The 20538-nt window shown below is 52.8% G+C and overlaps 1 protein-coding gene across 1 annotated transcript; it reads right to left on the bottom strand.

Moving 5' to 3' along the window:
* Positions 1 to 138: 138 nt before the first annotated feature.
* Positions 139 to 20373, bottom strand: ASS1 (argininosuccinate synthase 1). Its single transcript, XM_015879377.2, has 15 exons — positions 20246 to 20373; positions 18386 to 18513; positions 17995 to 18063; positions 17602 to 17790; positions 16003 to 16059; positions 15590 to 15664; positions 13645 to 13715; positions 13437 to 13467; positions 10591 to 10681; positions 8883 to 8967; positions 8448 to 8512; positions 5165 to 5296; positions 2106 to 2262; positions 819 to 884; positions 139 to 364 (listed from the first exon to the last, which is right to left on the bottom strand). The coding sequence occupies exons 2-15, from the start codon at positions 18491 to 18493 to the stop codon at positions 310 to 312; spliced, it is 1251 nt and encodes a 416-aa protein (XP_015734863.1). The 5' UTR covers positions 18494 to 18513; positions 20246 to 20373; the 3' UTR covers positions 139 to 309.
* Between the last annotated feature and the right edge of the window lie 165 nt (positions 20374 to 20538).

Here is a 20538-nt window from a genome sequence, read left to right as displayed (position 1 = left end):
AACCTCATCTCCATGCACCAAAATGAAGACAAAAGAGAAATAACCAAATCCTGCCTTGTCCCATCACCCAGCCTATGGGACACCACCACTCCCCCAATCCCAATGGTGACATAACCCAATCAAACATCCTTCAGCAGCTCTTAATCTATCACAAGTTTATTTTTCTCCCCCTGTCCCATCACTTTCTTCCCCTGTAACAAAGGCATCACCTCTATGGGATGGAGTTCCAGTTACAAATGACCGCCGCAATTAGCAGCAATGCTTCAAGGAATTAGAAAGGGGAGAGGGATGCCTGCGTGCCATTGATTGCTATTCATCCTGCTTTGTGCTGACCTTGCTCTGGAGACGATGATATTCCTTCAGCCTGGAAACCAGATTAACACAAAAAAAAAGAAGAATAAATTAATTGTAAATTAACAGTAATAACACACATTTCCATTCAATTAATTTAAGCAGAATGAGGGGGCGTGAGGAGCAGGCGTTTGTTAAGGCCTGTACAGTTTAATTATGTTTTTTTTTTTTTTCCTTTTTTGCCTATGAGATAATGTAATTAATTTATCTGGGAGGGGTGGGGGGACACTGTGCATTGGGGAGAACAAAGCAGTTAACAGGCAAGGGAAAAATTAAGAGCCCATTATGTAAATGCAGCATGTTTTACAGCATTTAAGTTGGGGGGGGAAGCATGAGAAACAAGTAAAATAAGGAGGAGGGATGCGCAGGAAGGCTGTAATTAAGGGAAGCTGTCAGTGGGCGGCTGGGGCTCAGGGCAGTGCTGCGTCCTGCAGGGATGGGGGGCACCAGGACCCCCCCGCACCAACCTCAGCGCGTTGATGTTGATGAAGCCAGTGGCATCAGCAGGCTCGTAGTCCCCCTGCACGTCCATGCTGTGGGAAAGAGGGTGTCATCACCTTGGGGACACTTTGTCCCTGTGCCCCTCATGTCCCCCCAGCTGACATCTGCCCCTCCAGGTGACGCCTCCCACACGTCACCCTTACAACTGGCAGCGATGCTCCATCCCAGTGCTTTCCTTGTCCCACTGGTGCTGCAGCACCAGGAAACACCCCCATCCCACCGACCCCATCTCTGCCGCTTTCATCCCCCAAACTCATTTCCCAGAATCTGCAAACCTTTAAAAAAAGAGAGAGAGAGAAAAGGGGGGTGGGGGGGGAAAGAGTTTACAATGATTTTACCTCCCCTGACGGGCTACAGAAAAACCTCTGTGCTTTTATTTTTGCTCATTCGAGTGGTTCTGACCTGCTCTATAATTACGTTACTTTCTACCTACTGTGCAGAGGCATTTCCACACAGCTCTGCCTCTCACAGCTTTCTCTCGGGTTCCTGTGACGCCGTCACTCAAAGGCTTTCAAACCAGCGATGTAGAAATCAAAAAGAAAAGGAAAATGGTTGGAGACGCAGGGAGAATAAGTGCCCCTGCTTTTCTCTCCTCTCTCTTTTCCCTCCGTCCCACCCCCCTCCATCCTCCTTTTTTTTTCTGCCCCCCCTTCTTTTTCTCCTTTCTTTTTTTTCCTTACTTTATTCATTTAATCTCTCCAAGTGAGAGCGTGGAGCATAATGAAGGGTTGGGACGGATTATTAGGAGCTGTTGATTTTGAGGGGGAGGGAAGGGGGAAAAAAAAGGCAGAGAAGAGAAAGAGAGAAGATAATTTGACATTTACTCCGACTGATCTAAACTCATTCGGGTGTATTTATGGCTTATAAAGTGTTTAGAGAGATTGAAAGGGGTTGAGGGAGGGCTGGGGGGAGTGAGAAAGCAAGAGAGAAAACAACAGGAAGGAAAGGGAAAAGCAGGAGGAAAAATGATATTGACTTCAAAACACAGCTCGTGCTTGGCTGGGAGGAAATGGTGCTCTGCACTGTGGGTGGGGAGGTGGGTTGGGATGGGATGGAATGAGGAGGGATGGGATGAGATGGGACAGACTAAGATGGGATGGAATGAGATGTGATGATACAGGATGAGCTGGGATGGGATGAGACAGGGCAGGATGAGGCAAGATGAGAATGAACGTGATGAAACAAGATGAGATTAAGTGGAACGGGATGAGATAGGACAAAATGGGACCCTCGCTGCCCCCAGACCCACTCACCTCACCAGCTCCTCATTGTACAGTGAGTGGGGGGACTCCCTGCCCAGGACGTAGACCTGGCCCTTGAAGACAGAGACACGCACAGTGCCTGCCACTGCCTGCTGTGAGCGCGCGATGCAATGCCGCAGGAACTCACACTCAGGGCTGTACCAGAATCCTGTGGGCAGAGACACCATCAGAGTGGGAGTGGGGAGGTTGGGAAGCCAGGGGGACACGGATGGAGACCACATTGAAGGCTGTTCTGCAAGGAAGCCATTGGGTGATTTTCAAGGGAAGGGATGCGGTATTGGGGCTGGGAGAGGGAAACAAGGTGCCAGGATGGGTTGGTTCAGTGCTGAGCAATGGGGATTCGTGCACGTCCTGTCCCCACTCAACAGGAGATGGGAATCCTCTGCTCAATGAAAGGCACTGTGGGCATTTTCCTCCCAGCTCCTCTGGGTGTGGAACTTCCACTCATGGAAATGAAAAGCTTTGTTAAGTTATTACAAAAACCTCCACTCAAAGCCCGGCAACCTGGGAGTGTTGGGTGAAGACAGACAGGTGGATGGACAGAACCCAATCCACAGGAGCAATGTGGGCTTGAGGGGACCCGTTTGCAGCCCCCAGCATAGGGATGAGATGCTGTTCCCTGGGTTGGGCAGGAAAGGAACTGCCCTGTTGGGATATGATGCCCCAAGGGCAGCCCTGGCCCCGCTCCCACGCTCCCTCCAGCTATCAGTGCCCAGGGCTGACCCTGGGGCTTTATCGTGCTGCCCATCAGAGCACGTACATCCCTACATCACAGCAGGCTCACCTTCCTCAACCCTGTCTAGAGTAACGGGGCTCTGATTTCCCTTGTGGGCCCCACCCCCAGCACTGCATCACATCCCCCAAAATGCAGCCTTGGGGAGCAGCCACTGGTGTGGGTGGTGGCACTGCCATTGGTGAGGCCACAGCAGGCACTCAGAGAGGCCATGCCCTGTGCACATCTCCTGTATCTGAGCGGGATAATTACCCGGGGAGGCCCCCAAGACCCGGAATAAAGCCTGGGAGATGGAGAGGGAGATAGAAGGGGAAAGAGAAAGAGCCCATTCATGGCCCTCAGGTCATCCCTGGGCTTTATCTCCCCCATCTCCCTGCTGCTCTGCTCACACCGGTGCCCTCTCACCTTTCCTTCCCCAGCTGGGATTCAAGCTGAAGCCATTAAAGAAATAAACCTGAGCTTTTGTTGGCTGCCTCCATTCAAGACAGCATTGGGGCACTGTGCATCCTTTACTCTGTGATCTGCCCAGCCCCAGCTTGGTGTGTGCACTGCTCCTTTACGAGATATAACTGCTGCTACACGGACCTGAATGCAACAGACACTTTGATGGTTCAGTGTTGAGCCCTCATCCCTGCATTCACCATCACCCCAAGGCATCAGCCTGAGCCCCACAGACCCATGGGGCAAACCCACCCTATGGCACAGCCAAGGGACTCGGGGATCTCTTTCTTCCACTCCAGCTGGGCAAATAAATGCTTCCTTTTAACAAACACACTACAGGTACAACTCTTCAAATGTCAGGGCTGACTTCAGGCTGTTGCGTCCCCGTGGCAGGGAAAAAAAAAAAACAACAAATAAATCTGAGACACATTAAAATAATAACCAGCCACTTAAATGCTGCTCTGACAACTCCAGGTGTGAGGAAGCACCCCCTCCCTCCTCACCCCCCACTGCAAACTAATTCCCCCCTTGCAGCCATCCATCCCAGCAGCCCTCCCTGCCCTAATCCCCCCCTGACACCAACAATGGCATTTCCGCACCTGGCCCTACCTGCAGGACCCAGCGGCTTCAAAGCCAGCACTGCACAAAGGGATCAATGGGGACAGGGGGATGATAACCTCTAATTGTCCTGAAACCAGGGGCTGGTGACAATAATGAGGTGTTGCAGGAAGGCCAGCTCGGTGGGCTGATGGAGCTGAGGCACCCGCTGCCATCCTGATATAGCCCTAAGGAGCCACTGGACACTCTCAGTACATGGGTGAGGGTCTGCTCTTCACTTGAGTAGAAACACATCCTGCAGGTCTGTGAGAGGTGGGGATGGGTGAACAAGCCCCACTGACACCTGAGCAGCCCTGTAGTCCTGTGGTTTCCCAACAGTGAGTGTTTATAAATAAATAAGTAGCTGTAGGCTTCGACTAAAAATAAATAACCAACGTACAGGCAACACAGCACTCAGTCAGCTATAAACAGCTACAGGCTGATGCAGCATCAGAGAACAAATGGAAGCGGGCGCTGTGATTTGAAGGGAAGGTAATGGAGACCCCCACTGCTGCTCCTGTCTGTGCACAGCCATGTCCTGCTGCAGCTCCAGGATGCAGGGGAAGCAGTAAATGGGCCTCAGAAGGGAATGGTGGGGATGGTGGTGAAGGGATGGAGAATCAGCGTTGTGACTGTGCAGGGTTGGACAAATCCCAGCCCTGCCAGGTGTTCCAGAGCCATTGGAGATGTGGCACTGAGGGAGGTGGTCAGTGGGCATGTTGGGAATGGGTTGGGCCTGGGGATCCTAGAGGTCTATTCCAACCTTAATGATTTGGATTCAATGAAATCAACAGCATGGGGCTGGGATGTATGCCAGGAGCAGTCAATCATAGAAGGTGGCATCACCTCCCAGCACCCCACATGGAATCATAGGATTACCCAGGTTGGAAGACCTTGAAGATCATCAAGTCCAACCACAGCCTAACCATAGTACCCTAACTCTAACTCTGCTAAACCATATCCCTGAGCCTACTTGCCCTGAAAGCAAGTAGGGTGGGGAAGTCAGAATGCTCTTAAGGTCATAGCACCACAGGTTTGGGTTGGAAGGAAACTCAAACACCATCCAAGATCACAGACCCACAGAATGGTTTGAGTTGGAAGGAAACACCATCCAGTTCCCACCCTTTCCACAGCCACATCCATCCCTTGAACACTTCCATGGATGGGCCACAACTTCCTTGGGCACAAGCATCACCCCAGGGCATGAGCACACCCACCATCCACACCTGCACTTCAGCACCCCATGGGCAGCAGCAATAGCAGCAGGGTCCATACGTACCATTGTACACCAGCTCAGAGAATTTCAAGCTGAGCCCCTGCTTGATTTTCCGTACTTCCCGATCCATGGTGAAGGCCTCGATATCTAAATGCGCGTGGTATAAGATGGTCCCTGCTGGGGTCTCATAGATACCTAGCCATTTTTCCAGGCAGGGGGAAAAGCAGAAAAAGAGAGAGAAACGAATGAGACCAAAACTGTCAGCAAATGACAAAAAATAATGACTTGGCTGACAGAAGGAGCTGTGGTCGAGCGCATTCAGTCCCAGCTTGCTGTAAAATGCATCTGTCATTATATTCATGCTGGGGCCGAGACAGTCCACTCCGCACCTTGCGGAGAAAATTTCTAGATTCCCCTCTTTGAAGAGGCACTCTGACGAGGCTAAATGACAGGGTTTGGGAACCGATCCCCCCACAGATACGTGCCCAACGGTCTGCAGCTGAAAACCTGTAATTAAGCGAACGATGCGGGGCACAGGAACAGGGCTGAAATCCCCTCCTCTACTCGGCTGGCAGGCGAGCCCTGAGCCAAAATGCGGCTACCTGGGGACCAGGAGCACAATCCCACTCGGCCCCCCCAGACCCCCCCAATTCCATCCCATTCATCCCTGGTTGTGTGAAAACTGGGGATGGGATGTGACCGCTCCCTTTGTTCCATGGGTTTAAAGTGTGTTTAAAGACAATGTGGGATTTTGCTCCAGCAGCATGGAAAGCAATGGGAAAGGATGGGGTTGTCCAGTGGTGGGCACAGCTACAGCTCAGTGTCAAAGCATTGTCCCCTCCCCACTGGGCACCCACACTATGGCACAGCCCTGGACAAGTGGCACCTATATATCTGGTTTTGCTGGCACATCGAACAGCAAGGCCATTTTCCCCAAAATAATAACAAAAACTTTGGATTTGGTTGCAATAAAAGTTGCAGGAGCACTGCCTCCCAATTCCTGCACTGCAGAGAGCTACAGCGGGGCTGTGTCAGTGGGCATTTTGGAGCCTGCCCCTGCAATGGGGCACACCTCACTCAGACCACCCCCCCATTACCTGGGATCTTCAATGAAAGGACTGGAGGGGAAGAAACCCGCACACTTCATTCACCATCCCCCATCCCTACCAGGCTCCCACAAGCTCAGTGTCCTCCAAGATGAGAGTCCCAGTGGGACCCCATCCCCAGATGCTCACTGAAGCCATCCCCATGAGCACAACCAGGGCTCCAAACCCCAACCACAAAGCCAAGTGCACCACTAGCACCACAAACATCCCCTCTCCTTCTCCCTCCATCCCACTTAGGCTGATCCACGGTTTGGTTTTATGCCTTACTCCCCCACCTCCATGCCCTTGCCCATCGCCCACCTCCCCACTCGCCCCATCCACACGGTGACAGCAGCACAGGGACCGCTGTGCCAGGCGGGGAGGTGACAGCTGAGCTCCCAGAGACACCTTCAGAGTGACACTCACAGCCTCTCCAAGTGTCTATTTTCATCTCCCCGTGTTTACAGGAAAAAGACAGAGGTGTCAGCGATGCGGGCTGCCGGAGCTGCAATCACCCCGCAATTACCACTGGGGAAGGGGGGGCAGCCACGCAGACAGCTGCTTTCTAATTTGTAAGCTCAGCTGTCAGTCCTCCTCCGTGCTGTTGGTTTTGGTGTGCTGAGCGTGGTTGGCACACGGTGCTGGTGGGATGGGACAGGATGCAACTTTAGGGCCTTGTGCCTGTAGGAAGGTCTACCCGAAATTTCTACCCCTGGGCAAACCCTTACAAATGAGCAGGTTTAAGCAGTGTGGGTATGGAAAAGTGGGAGAGGAAAGAGAGAATCCCCCAAGGAACAGAGCTCAGCTCTTTGGGCAGCGGTCATGCTCTCCTTCCTGCTTTCTCACCACTGATTTTATTTACTCCACTTAATTAGGCTCCCTCTGGAGACAGAAAGGTAATTTGGTACTAAGGATGGGAACAGGCACACACTGCCCTAATTCCAGCTAGTCCTGCTGTTCATTTGCACCCCGAAATCCCAGCTCAAGACCAGCACAGCACACAGTGCACCCTCATTGCTTTGGCCATAGCAGATCTCAGTGAGGAGACTGGCAAAAATCAGTGTCAATGCACTTTTCCCTTCCACACCACTTGGACTCGGGAGGTGAAGGAAAGGATGGAAGGCAGCATCAATATGGGAAAAAGTCATTTGCAGCCCCAGCTCTGTGTCTGTGCCTTGGTTTCCCATAGTGAGCAGGGTGAGGGTCACCAAGGGCTACTGTATCCTACTGGGTACTAAGGGTTCCCTATGAATTATCCCTGTCCCACTGTGCAGAGCTCTCATCCACCAGCACGCCAACGCGACAGCGATTGCTTGACAACATCACTTGGCAGACAAACATGACAGATAAATGGGGTTTAGTGAAATTATTAAATGCTGCAAGGGTCACTAGAGCATGTCAGCGGCTCTTAAAAAAAAACCAACCCAAACCAAGAAAAATAACAACAACAACAACGATTTTGACAAATTACTCAGCATCCAGCATGTTAATGCACATGGATGCGTGTGTGTGGTTTGGGTTTCTGGTTTTGTTTGCCCTTCTTTTGGTTCTAATTCAGTTCTACAGGTTGGCACCCTGTGGTTTGGGGTCTGTCTCTTGCTGGTGCTGCACAGGCAGCAAAGCCTTATCAAAATATTTGCTCGTGCCCTGCCACAGAGGGCAAGCATAAAGAAAGGGAGCCTCTAATTAGGCATTAATGAGATTTAAGACAAAAGAGCCAGGATGAGGAGGGTGAAATGATTATGAATGGGAATTGATGACAAGCCATCTCTGGCTCCTCAGTTCTGCACGGGGCAGCCTGCTGCCTCCAGAGGTTTCTGATGGAGCTGATCCTAATGGGAAATCGATGTGAACCACAGCCTCAGAAAGGTATGCATAAATCAAGGATTGGCTTTAACCAGAACTGGTGGCTTGTGGTTGTATCCTCCCAGGGAGCCAGTCCATGGTGGGATCAAGGGACTTGATGATCTCAGTGGTCTTTTCCAACCTTAATGATTCAATGATTCTATGATTTAGTGATCTTTTCTCACAGGGGACAGGTGTCACTCAAGACCTGGGCTCTCTGGTGGCACTGGTGCAAACCATAGCACAGGCAGCTGTGAACCCAATGAGACACAATCACCTTGGCCAAATCCCAATTAAAAGCTAAAGGGAGCAGCACAAAACCCAAACACCTGACACCTAAGCCCCCAACCCAGTCCCACCAGCACCTTCCCCTTTTGTGGCTGCTTTTAGGGCTGGGCTGCCACCTACTCACTCACCTCTGGACTTCATCCCAACAAAGCGGTTCTCCACGATGTCAATGCGCCCCACACCATGCTTGCCCCTGAAGAGAAGATAGGTGGATGGAAAAGTTCATTCCTATTCAGCTCTAGAGGAATTCCTCTAAAGGAATTAAAGATAGAGGCACAGAGGAATGGTTGGCACTGGGTAGCAGGAGCAGGCACACAAAGGGTGCTGCCCTGTCTGCAGGGTGGCTCATGACCCTTTGGGACCCACAATAAGTACAGAAGGCATAAATAGGAGAGCACAGGAAGTGAAAGCATAAATACTCCCTGCTTGGTGCCAGCACTGGTGGCATAAGCCTGGCACAACAGGGACCATCCTACTGCTGCTTTGCCATCAGTGACACCAACCCAACTCTATCCCAGCTGGGGAACACTGTGGGACACAGAAGGGGACCGTATGGCACTCACGCGATGTCATTCAGGTACACGAAGAGCTCCAGGGCCGAGCAGTGGGTGACTCCGTTCCTGGTGTTGATGACCTTCACAGGCACACCTGCAGAGGAGGGTGGTGGGTAGAATGGAGTGGCAATGGGATCCCTTCCCGGCATCACCCCGCGCGCGTTAAATATGAACGCTAAATATGAACTCTAAATAACTTCTTAAAAAGGCATATCCAAGCTGCTGCCGGGGGGAATGAGGGAGGGGGGAACCTCCTCGGGAGAAAAGTGAAATAAATAAATAAAAAGGCCATAAAAATGTCCCCCTCCCCTTTTTTTTCCCCCTTGAGCTCTTTTTCTTTTTTTTTTTTAGGGCCTGTGAAATTGCAACCAGGCCCTTAACTAATTGAATTTCACGCTTAGCAATTGTCTTAGGGCGCAGCACCTTCTGTCCCACCAGCCCCTGCCAGGGGGGGTGACAAACGAGCCACCCGCCAGCAGGGGGGGAGGACACGTCTGGGGCATGGTGATGTGCACACGCGTGTGCACACACACACACACACCATGGTGAGGTGCTCCATAGGAATTCATGAGTGCATTTTTTTAAAGAAAATTTTGAAAATAGATGAAATATTTTAGCTTTAGGTGCTGGGTGGGAGGGGAGGCAAGTGGGGTTGGGTTGGGAGGGGTGGGGGGTGCTGAATAGCAAAAGAGGCATTTTCTTTAGCAGTGTGAAATGAGCAATAAATGTATTAGGAAGCTGACAAGGGGGCTGCGGGGCCCACAAAGAAAAGCTGCGCGGAGTTGGAGGCTAATCTCCCCTCCATCTGCCCTCCTCATTACCATTGAACGCGCTATCAGTTGCCAATCAGCGCTCAATGACTCCCTTTCTAGTCTTTATTACGAGGCGCCCACGAGAGCCGTGTCTACTGACGGGCTCTGTCAGTTTCCCCCAACCTAAACCCCCTATTTTCCAGGGGTTTATAAACTCAGTTGTAAATTGCTATTAAATGTAAGTTGCGGCAATAATGAACCTTAAGCTGCTTCTCGCCAGGGCCCCCCCTCAGCGCCCTCCCCTCGCCCCAGCTCTTTCTAATCTCATCCTTCACTGGGGCATTGGCCGGGGTCCGCGTGGCAGAGAGCCGACATTGTTGGGGCTGTTGTTGGTGAAAGCTGCTTAGCCTTTAAAATAGTTAATAATTAGATTAAAACTTCAAATAAATTAACTAGGGGCTGAATGGGGGCTCCGCCTTGCTGGGAGAGGATCAGGGGGAAATGGAGCTTGGCTCCCAGTGCTGGGGGCTTCAGGGAGGTGGTAGCCCCTCTTAACCATGGGGTAGCATGGGGGCACCCATGGATGGCAAGAGTGGGAGCACTGTATCCCCTCGTTGGAGTCTGATGAGGGTCAGTGTCACCTGCGTGTCCCCAAGGGCCACCTGAGTACCATGGACAGCGACACCAGCACCCACTGCACCTCGATGCCTGGGGGTCCCCCCTCTGGTGTCACTGGGGTCCCACTGCCACAAGAATGAGCACTATGGGACAAGGAGCCACAGAGGACATACCCAGACTGCCCACACTAAAGGAAGAACCCCAGCACGCTCCAAGGTGTGGTGCCCCAAGCTGGGGTATAGCCCACCTCCTCCTTAGGGATGCTCCAGGCTGCATTTTTCAACAGGGAGCAAGATCTGGTCCTAACACAGACTCAGTGCCAAGGGGAACCTCTGTGCATGTCTTACCATTCTCAAATTCTATCTCCAGTTCATCTGGGATGTCCGAAGAGGTGGTTGGGTCGCAGGTCTTTGTGTAGAGGTCAAGGGGGGCTCGATTCTACAAAATGGAAAGAAGAGGGACAGTTGTTGGGCACAGATATGGGCACAACCAGCATCACCAGCACCCCCCAAAGCTCAGCAGGTTGGCACCCATCCCCATTCCCAAAGCAATGGGACGCGGCGATCACGGCACAAAGCAGCACCGGAGCTCAGGGGGCCCTAGGAACAAAGGGGACGGAAAAAATCAGACAATTTTTCCCCTCAACTTGATCTCATCTTTTTCTTCGACGCCCCCACAGCTGGAGGTGGAATAGCTGCAGAGAAGCAAGTCAGGCAGGGAAAAGTGCGACTTTTTTGCGGTCAGTGCGGAATAAGCCGGGCTGCAGCGGGGCCAAAACCCAGCTTATTCCATGAGGACCGAGAAAACGAATGAGGAGGGCTGACCCCAGCAGGTGCTCTAGTCGCATGGGCTCTTTCATGGTGTCCTCGAGGTTAATACACACAGGGGGAAAATAGAGGAACAAAGCAAAAACCCATTTCAAGCGCATCAACCTTTATGTATATTTTCCCCCAAGATTTATAGTAAAGAAGCATCTTATCTCTTTTAGAGCTGGGCCACTGGAGGCTGGGGTGATGGCAGTGAATTGAAGCACGTACCAGGCGAGGGAGGAAGAAATAATAATAATAACAAAAAAGCTTTCTGTCCTAGCAAGCAAAATACATTGCAATTTAGCAAAGCTGAAACATCTCCCTCAATGCTGCTGCCCCATCCAGGTTGGGACAGTGTTGTCACTCATGTTGGTGATACTACCTTATGTTGCCTGTGTGAACACAGAAGGAACCCAAAAGTGCCCATGTGTAGCCCCTGTGCTGGGAAGGGGGAGAGGGAAACTGAGGCACAGCACAACCCAGTCACCTGCCCACATCCCCAACAGTGGCCTCTCCTGTGTCCATCTCCTGCCTCCTCTCCACCAAGCAGAGGGCAAAGCAGAATCATAGAACATCCCAAATTGGAAGGGACCCATAAGGATCATTGAGCCCAACTTCACAGACATCCATCTCATTTTTGGGTGGTCCTGTGTGGAGACAGGAATTGGACTCAATGATCCTTATGGGTCCTTTCCAACTTGGGATATTCTATGAATATTTTTTGTCCTTTCCCCTTATTTTACACAGCACACGCACGTCTCCCCCGTGCCCCCCAACCATTCAGATTACACGGGCTGCAGATTTCAATTTTACATCATCTGCCCTCTCCTAGCCCAGATCACACTTATTAACCAGACAGACCCGCTGGAGATGATGGAAAACTTGGAGTTCAAAAGGAAAGATGGGGACCACGAGGAGGGGAAGAAATGGAAAGTATTAAAAACTCTTTACTAAACATTGGAAGTCAAAGTCAGGTAGTTTCCAATTTTCTAAGCCAACTATGAAAACCCCTATTAGATAAAATAACTAAATAGAAATAAAAGTGACATTTGGCTTGCATTCCATCATTACGGTGCGAGTCTGTCCTCTTTTTATTCTCTCTCCTAAAAGCACAGTTCAAATGACAAATAGTTTGTTGCAGTGTATCAATGCCTCCTATTTATCCCTCCCTGCAGGGGGGCTAGTCCTGCAATGTCATCTTTAAAGGGGAGAGAGGAAAAAAAAAAGGGAAGAAAAAAAAAAGGAAGAGTGTGTGGAAAGAAGGGGGGGTAGGGGGGGTGGAGAAAGAAGCAAGAAAAACGGGGCAAGAAGAGAAGAAATTGGAAGCAAATGGTCCATGAAGTAAACCATGATGCAGAGCTATCGATGCCGCAAATGGTTTATTCATCCGGCTGATATTGTTGTGCCCGGGACTGAATGAACTCTTTCAGAGTGCCATATGAAGTTAAAGCAAGTAAATTTCTATCTTTCTCCGCATTAGCTGCCTCATTGCCCTTCAATCGGGCCTCACAGAGGCAGAAAATAGCTCAACCATCTGCTTTCAAATCCCTCGTTGGCAGTCTCTGGGCTTTGGGAGGGGACCCACCATGCCTGGCACCCCAGCCACCCTCATCCTGGGCTGCGGAAGGGGACAGTGGTGACAGCACACAGCCACCTCCCTGTATGGTTGGATGGTGATGTGCCCATCACCAAAGGATGCTCAGGAAAGGGAACATTCTCTACCCAACATTCCAGACTGGGAGGGACATGGACTGGGAAGAAATATGGGGTCTTGCTCAAAGATGCAGAGAAGTGCTGATGCTGTAAGGGGGAAGAACTTGTGTGGGGCCAGGATGCCCTCTCCACAGTCCTCATCCTTGCTTCCCTATGCTATAGGCAAGTCCCCAACCTACCAGGGTCCACTAAGCAGCAGCTGGCTCCTGACCAGCAACAATTGGTGCTGATGGAGAGCTGAATGACTGCTGAACATCCCAGCAACCGGAGCACAAGTGGTGCAGCACCAAGAGCCCACAGCCCATAAGAATGTGGTGGTCCCATGGAGTAGCTCACTTTGAAGTCATCACTTCCTCCCAGAGAAAGAAGAAGAGGAAGCAAAAAGGGCCATGGGGAGCAGCCAGAACTCCTCTATCCACTTGGGGAGGCCACCAGCACCTCATCAGTGTAATTGCTCCTTTATTGCTGCCCCATGACATTTCCCCTTCCAATGTCACCCTGAAACTGGCCCATCCCCTATTGACACCAATGGCAAATAGCGTGCTGCAAGAGGCGGAGGGGCTGGGCAGGGCTTCCCCACCACACACGACCCGCCGTGAAATTTCCAATTAGGCTGCAAACACACGAGACGCCCTCAGCCCTGTAGCTGCCACCCGGCCGTGATCGATTACCTTGGGGTTCTCCAGGATCCCGGCTTCATAGCTGCAGCAGGCAGGGAAGGAGGGAGAGAGAAAGACAGAATGATGTCATTGCACTGGGGGTCAGTGGAGCTTTGGGATCACCTCAAACCATTGCCACCACCCACAGCACGACCATGCCATAGCAATGGGAGACTCAGCTGTAATCTGGGTTCCTGCCCCACCAGAGCTGTCTGCTCACCTGATGTGCATAAGGTTCTCATCCATGCTCCAGGGCGCCTTGGGTGTCACAGGCACTGGGATGCCATGTTTCTGCAGAGAGAAGTGAAGCAGCACTGAGCAAGTTCACAGGGTGAGTCAGCCTCCAGCACAGCCTCCATGGATTCAGCCCCCAAAACACAAAGGCACAACCCCATCCATGGGTACCAGCAGCACAGACAGCTGTGCCTCCAACCCTGTGCTCCATCAGCTCCCCCTTGGGGCCACCAGGGCATCCTTTAACCCAAGTGATGGAGATGTTAGAATGGATGCAATGTTGAACATCATTTTCTAGGTCAGATTGGCTTGATCCCCAGTTGGGATCCTCTGAAATGGAAGATAACATGGAGATATGCAGCCCAAAAACTATGGGATGCTCTCCAGCCTTCAGCAGCACCAATACTCTGCTGAGAGGGGAACAACACCCATGTCCTCACAGCCCCATGGACATTCTGCCACGTGTGCCCTGATTCCCTGGCACAGAGCTGGAGGAAGGACCTTCTGCTTGTTAAATCATGGTTAACCTGAGCTTACAGCAGGGACCTAAGATACCTCCCAGGTCTGCAGAGGGACCAGCTCAGCCTCACAGCCAATGCCAGTGGGGACAGTGCCCCATCACACAGGTCCTGGTAGCCAACAGGACCACTGGCACCCTCCACCCCAGGCTATGGTGCATCACCAGGCAGCTCCACTGCCCCAACCCGCTCCCACCTACAGAGCAGGCAGCACATTTGCACTTCAAATGGATCTCAGCCACAAGCTCTGACTTGCATAGAAGGCAAAGCACAGCTCACTCAGTGGGTACAAGGGTGGAAAGACGCCTCTCCTGCCCCATCCCTCAGGGCAGCACATCTCCCAGCCCCCTCCCTTTGCCATACACGGAGCACAAGGGCTGAGCTGCAGATCTCTGCCCCACCAGGACCCTTGTCCCCATCACAGAGCCCTCCTGAATCCTGGCAGAAGACATTTCATCTTCATTAATTCACACTGAGAAATTACTGTGTTGCCCCAAGCGCATCCAGGCATGGAAGACCTGCCCACATCTCCTGAGCATGAAGAAGGGAAACTCCCTTTTCTTTTAAGTGCTGAGCACAGCCATGGGCCAAGAGGTACTGCAAACCCTCAACCTCTTCTATGTGAGCAGGGCCCCAACCCATTTCATTTTCCTTATTTTCCCCCCTCTTCCCAAATGAAGGAAAAAAAAAAACCAAAACAAAACAGCTAAAACAGAAAACCACAACAAAACCCAAACCCAAAACACATGTTCCATTTTCCCCTATAATAAAAACGCCACGCTCTTAATAACTCCCCTATTTGACAATTTGTTTGGCAACATATGGAAAGCCCTCGTAAACTCGCCCCTTCATAATACACCAACAGATGGCAAACACAACCCTCAACGCACAGCCCCGATGTGCTGAGCTCCCGTGGCCCCACACCTCACCATCCTCACGCTGCCAGGCAGCCTGGATGGCAGCTATTTAAAAACTGAAGCAATTTTCTGCTGTATGCACAGAGCTGCCTTTTCCCTTTTGATTGATTGAGCCGAGTTGTCAAGCATTTCCGTGCAGCCGCTAAAAAAGAAAGGTACCCTGGTGGGCACGTAAAAACCTGATGCAAAACTTCTAATGTGTTTTATTGCAACTTGTACTTCAAAAAGGAAGGGACAACAAAGAGGAGCGCGCTTGCTTTGTCTGTTACACAAGTCGTTGAGCTGGGACCCATTTGCTTGGGAAAATGGGTTACAAACAGCAGCTGGGTAATTATGGGGAAAAATATATATATACAGGAAGAAAAAAAGCCCCAAAACACCCCAGGAGAGCCCAGTGGGGTGCTGCAGCAATGCTCACTGTAGCAGTGCTCACTGCCATTGCCCACATGGTACAGTAAGCATCCCACATCCCATCTGAGCATCCCATGGCTCCTACCTGGGCGTACTCCATCAGCTCCCGGCGCCCAGGGAAGCACTGGTAGAACTCAGGCATCCTCCACGGTGCGATGACCTGGAGGCAAGCAGAAGCATGAGGCTCAATGCCCTCTGCCCCCTAAACCTCCTCCCCAGTTGAAATTCAATCTCCCCGTATGATGATGGAGTAACCCAAAACCCTGACCCTCGCAAGGTGCTGGATGCCAGGGGGAAGCAGGCAGCATCGATCATCCAGCAGCTGCCACCGTGCTGTTTGCCCAGCGGCCTCGTGGTGTTTGGGGTAAAAACAGATCAATTAAGGATCATTATGGCCCACCCTTAAATGCCAAAACGTTGCTCAGTGCAGCTGGCAGCTTGTTAAGGAGAGCCGTGCTTGTGTTAAAGCAGAATTCCCCAGGTGGGCTGAGTCCTTACCTTGATGCTGGGGCACAGTGCGTAGCAGCTGAGCTCAAAGCGCACCTGGTCGTTACCCTGAAACACACAGGGAGGAATTGAGAGGCTGCCTTGGGACAGGTGCCCCCACCCCATCAACACACAGGGGCCGCATCCTTCAGCCCCTTCAGGATGGGGGGCTGCTTTGGAGCTTTGTCCCTGGGACAGCACTGGATGCACATGGACACAGCAGCGAGCATATATGTGCATACAGTACACAGGATGATGTCACATGCAACACTAGAGAGCCCAGATGTGCCCCTGCTCCAGGAACAGGGAACAAGATGCAGCAGAGAGCAAGGGGGATGTGTTTTGGGGTGCAAACTGTCCTAATGGTGGGCACTGAGGACACCAAGAGCAGCGCTCCCCAGGGCTGAGAGCCCTGAAAACCCAACCTATGGATGAACTTCTACATGAAGGGAGAGGAATAATTCATCTCTTAGGATGTTCTGAACCTCTCTCTATCTTAATCAGCCCTTGCTGGTGGGGTACAGCTAACAAGGGTAGGTAGCTAGAAGGGGTGTCCTCCAGGGGAACAGGGCTCACCAAACCCATTTTCCCCCCAGCTCTAAGGGATGTTAAGGACCCCCCCCTTCCTCTTGTCCCCAGCCTGAAGGATACATTTACAACTGGGCTGTGAGATCCCCCAGGACTATTACACACAGGCCAGCAGAGCTGACAGAGCACTCATTTCCCTTACAGGCCCAAAACACCTCCATCTGCTCCTGCAGTGGGGACACCGCAGATGGCACACATTGAGGATGCTGTGGGGCCGTGCAGGGTCAGGTTACCCACAGGGCTGCCTGTGCCTTAATGGCTGGAGGAGGTGGGGGAGTCTGGGGAGCAGCCGAAGATCCCCAGAGTTGCATTGATGCCCAGGGATGAAGGGAACAACACAGAGCTCAGGACACACTCAGTGGGTGCTCTCAAGGGGATGCTGCTGGGTGAATCAGGAGAAGGATGTGTGGAAAGCAGCACAGCAGGGACAGGAGTCACTGTGGCCATGGAGCTGTCTTGCAGGTGCACCATTCTGTCTTCAGAGTGCATCCAACGTCCTCCTTCCAGCAGGGCTCTTCCACCAGGGACCCCAAACCAAACCTGCCTTACACCAGGACCAGGGCTGTGGGCTGCATGGGGATGGGGAGACCCCTGAAAGATGGGAGGAGGAGGCCTGGGTGCACACACAGCACCCTGCAGAGCTGCTCTGCTGGCGGCTGGTGATGGGGTCACCCTGAGCCCCCCCAGAGGGGTGCATAGAAGATCCCAAGATAGAAGGGACCCATATGGATCATCGAGTCCAACTCCTGCCTCTACAGAGCACCTCCCAAAAATCAGGCTGTACAATGGCTGTGCCCCATGGCTTTGTCCTTTTCTGGGACATCTTGCCACAAGTCTTGCGTCCTCCTCCCAGTTTGGCTGGGAATAAAGCAGGACGGCAGATCGGAGCATCCACCCCGAGCATCCTTCCCACGGTCTCTGGCTGCCTCTAGCGGCAAAACCAGAGCTCTGCAATCCCACCAGCGCTCACCAAACGCCTCACCTCGCAAGTACGAGCAGCCATGCCCCCCCCCAGCCCCTCACCTTGCCCGTAGCCCCATGGGCGATGTACCGGGCCCCCCGCTCCTTGGCAATCAGCACCAGGCGGCGGGCGATGCAGGGCCGGGCAAGTGCGGTGCCCAGCAGGTAGCGGTCCTCATATAGAGCATTGGCCTGCACTGCTGGCCAGATGAACTCCTCCACAAACTCCTTGCAGACATCCTGGATGTACACCTGTAGGGATGGAAGGAGCACTGGGATGGAGGGCAGCCAGGGGGGCAACCAGCTCCTATGGGAGCCGTGCCATAAGCTGTGCCTATGCCATGCTATGGGGATGGCAAGGTGAGGGGAATCTTATTCTCCTCTTTCCTAAAGGCTGCCAAAAGATTGAAGTGCCAGACCCCTGTGAAATGGGGTTCTCAGAGCTCCCCATGGTACCTTCTCAGCCCCCAGCGCCAGTGCTTTCTTTCGGGCTGCATCAAAGTCTTCTTTCTGCCCAATGTTGGCCTGAAAGAGTGAGAAATGCTCAGTTGGACGCTTGCACAAAACCAAAGGTACTGCCCAGCCTGTATATCCAGGGCTACACTGGGCTTGTGGCCACCCAGAATGAGCAGGAGGAGCTCCACCCATCTAAGCAGGCATTATGGGGCTGCGCTGCCCTCTGTCAGCCCCTTGGCTCTGCCCCATTAGCACTCAGTAACCAGCAAGGACAAACAGCACTGCACACAGACAGGATGATGTTCACCAGTGCTCCATGCACCCTGCACATCCCCATTGTACCCCTACAACCCCAGGCCTCCACCCCACCCCCAGCAGCCCCCAGACTCACCAGGAAGGCAATGACACTGTAGCCCTGCTCCTTCAGCCATACCAGAATGCAGGAGGTGTCCAGGCCCCCGCTGTAGGCGAGGACCACGGTGTCCCTGTGCTCAGACATCTGCACGCTCCCTCAGCACCCTGCAAAGTGTGGGGCTGGGCTCAGTGCAGGTGCTGTGCTTGGGCACGACCCGACACATCCTGGCCCTGCTGGGCATGTGAGCATCACCCCCAGCCTCAGCTCAGAGTCTAATTAATAGTTAGTGGGTGTTCGCCCTAATTACACAGGAAACCTCTGCATGGGGATTCAGTGCTCCTCACTCTTTGGCTGAGGGCAGGGAGGACTTCAGCCAGCAATGGGGTAACAAAGCTTTGAGCTTGTGGGGCTCTGCAGGGAGGGGCATTTGGGAGCCCCAGGGCCATGTTAGCTGTGGGAAGGGGCTCAGGGCTGTCTCCAAGCCAGGCTGAGAATCCAGGGCCCCAGAGATGATGCCAGCCAACCTTTGGCCAGAGACAGCAGACACAGAGCCAGCCAAATCCCACCCTGAGCAGCCTCCTTGCTCTCGCCAAGTCAGCACAATCCTGCTCCTGCTATTGCAAGCACAGAACGCTCAGTGCCCAGCTCCTCAAGTGTCTTATCCCTCTTGCAGCAGGATGCGCTTCCTCACATTGCACCCCATGGAGCATCACTCAGACCCAGCCTCCCTCCCTGCTGCAGGATCTGGCTCTGCTGAAGCACAGGGGGGTCTGACAGCCCCATACCCACCATTCAGCTCCCTCACCCTGCTGTGTATGCAGCAGCCAGCCTTGTGCAAGCAGCGCTTCCGTAACTCCCGGCATCTGGGTGTGCACGGAGCTGGGTGTGTGCCCAGCCTTTCCTTTCCTCTCACTGAAGCATTTACAGGAAAGGCAACTTGTACTTCCCAAAAGGGACCAGCCCCAACACAGTCCTGCATCTGCACAGTTCTCATACCCCAAAGCACTTCCCTCTGCAGCATCCAGCATGACTGCTGCTGCCCCAACTGAGAGATGCTGGGAACGGACACACTTGGCTCATGAGCAGCATTGGATGCAGCAAACACCTCTGTATTCTCCTACTCACTTTGCTTTGCCCAGGGAGTGTGAGAACTTGGTTTTCATTTGCCCTCGAACACATCCCATAGCCCAGGGCCACCAGCTCCACACACAGGGCTCCTGCTCAGCCTCTCTATCCAGGAAGGGAGAGCCTCAAAGTTTCAGTCTTATGTGACAGTAAATCAAAGCAAACAAAGCTCAGCCAAGGGGAACATCTCGGGACTTTCTCAACCCTTACAATTAAACTGCAGCAATTTCCTTGTGACTTGGGTTACACTTTGTACCGGACAGACTCTGTTTTCTTTGCCACACAGGAACACTGAGATTTTGTTTTTAAACCAAGAGAAATAAAAGGTGGGGTGGGGTGATGGCGCCTGAATAGAAAGCTGAAACCTTGGTCAAGAAGGGAAGCTGCCCTCCCCACACAGGCTGGCAGAGCACCCCAGGACAGCAGGGTAAACCTTGGTGTGTGAGCATAGGGGCCCCATCCTGCCCCCAGCATCCCCAAACAGAGCAGGAAGGGCAATGGGATGGTGCCAGCTCCAGTCCCTGTGGGTGGCCAAGCTGGGACGCTGTCAGGGGGTGGGAAGTGCCCAAAAACTGGGTGAGAAGCAGCTCAGTGCTGTACAAGTGATGGGAAGGGGTTGGAACCCCCCTGCCCCACTCCTCTGAGCCCATCCCGTGCACCCATAGTGGAACAGAGCTGGGGGTGAGTGGAGAGGGGTCAGCCAGGAGTGGAGAGGGATCAACCCCGACAGCAAAGAGCCCTTTCCTCCCCCCTTGCTGTGCCCACACTCACCCAATCTGCAGGACCGCAGAAACCAGCTGCCCTCCGTGCTCCAGCCCGGGGTCCGGCATCCTCCTCCTCCTCTTCCTCCTCCCTTATAGCCGGGCGGGGGCAGGCGGAGCTGCCAAAGGACTGTCCCCTCCGTGGGCACTGTCCCCAGTGGAGCCCTGCCCTCTAAGTGCCTGGGGTTCACAGTGCATAAAGGGGCAGCTCACACCCCAGTTGGGATGAGGGCTTTGCCCAGTGCTGCCCCATAGCTGCCTTTCTGATGAGCCCAGCTCTACAGGGGAAGGAAGAATTGGGAT

This window comes from Coturnix japonica, chromosome 17 (genome assembly GCF_001577835.2).
Source record: "Coturnix japonica isolate 7356 chromosome 17, Coturnix japonica 2.1, whole genome shotgun sequence".
NCBI classification, from domain to species: Eukaryota; Metazoa; Chordata; class Aves; order Galliformes; family Phasianidae; genus Coturnix; species Coturnix japonica.
Note: the sequence above shows the minus strand (reverse complement) of the source record. Positions and strands in the feature narration are given on the sequence as shown.

Coding starts and splice junctions, on each gene's coding strand:
- ASS1 (XM_015879377.2), bottom strand. CDS start 18,493: ATGTCTGAGCACAGGGACACCGTGGTCCTCGCCTACAGCGGGGGCCTG. Junction 13,716..15,589: donor AGCTGATGGAGTACGCCCAG/GTAGGAGCCATG, acceptor TTCTCTCTGCAG/AAACATGGCATCCCAGTGCC. Junction 365..818: donor ATCAACATCAACGCGCTGAG/GTTGGTGCGGGG, acceptor TCTGGTTTCCAG/GCTGAAGGAATATCATCGTC.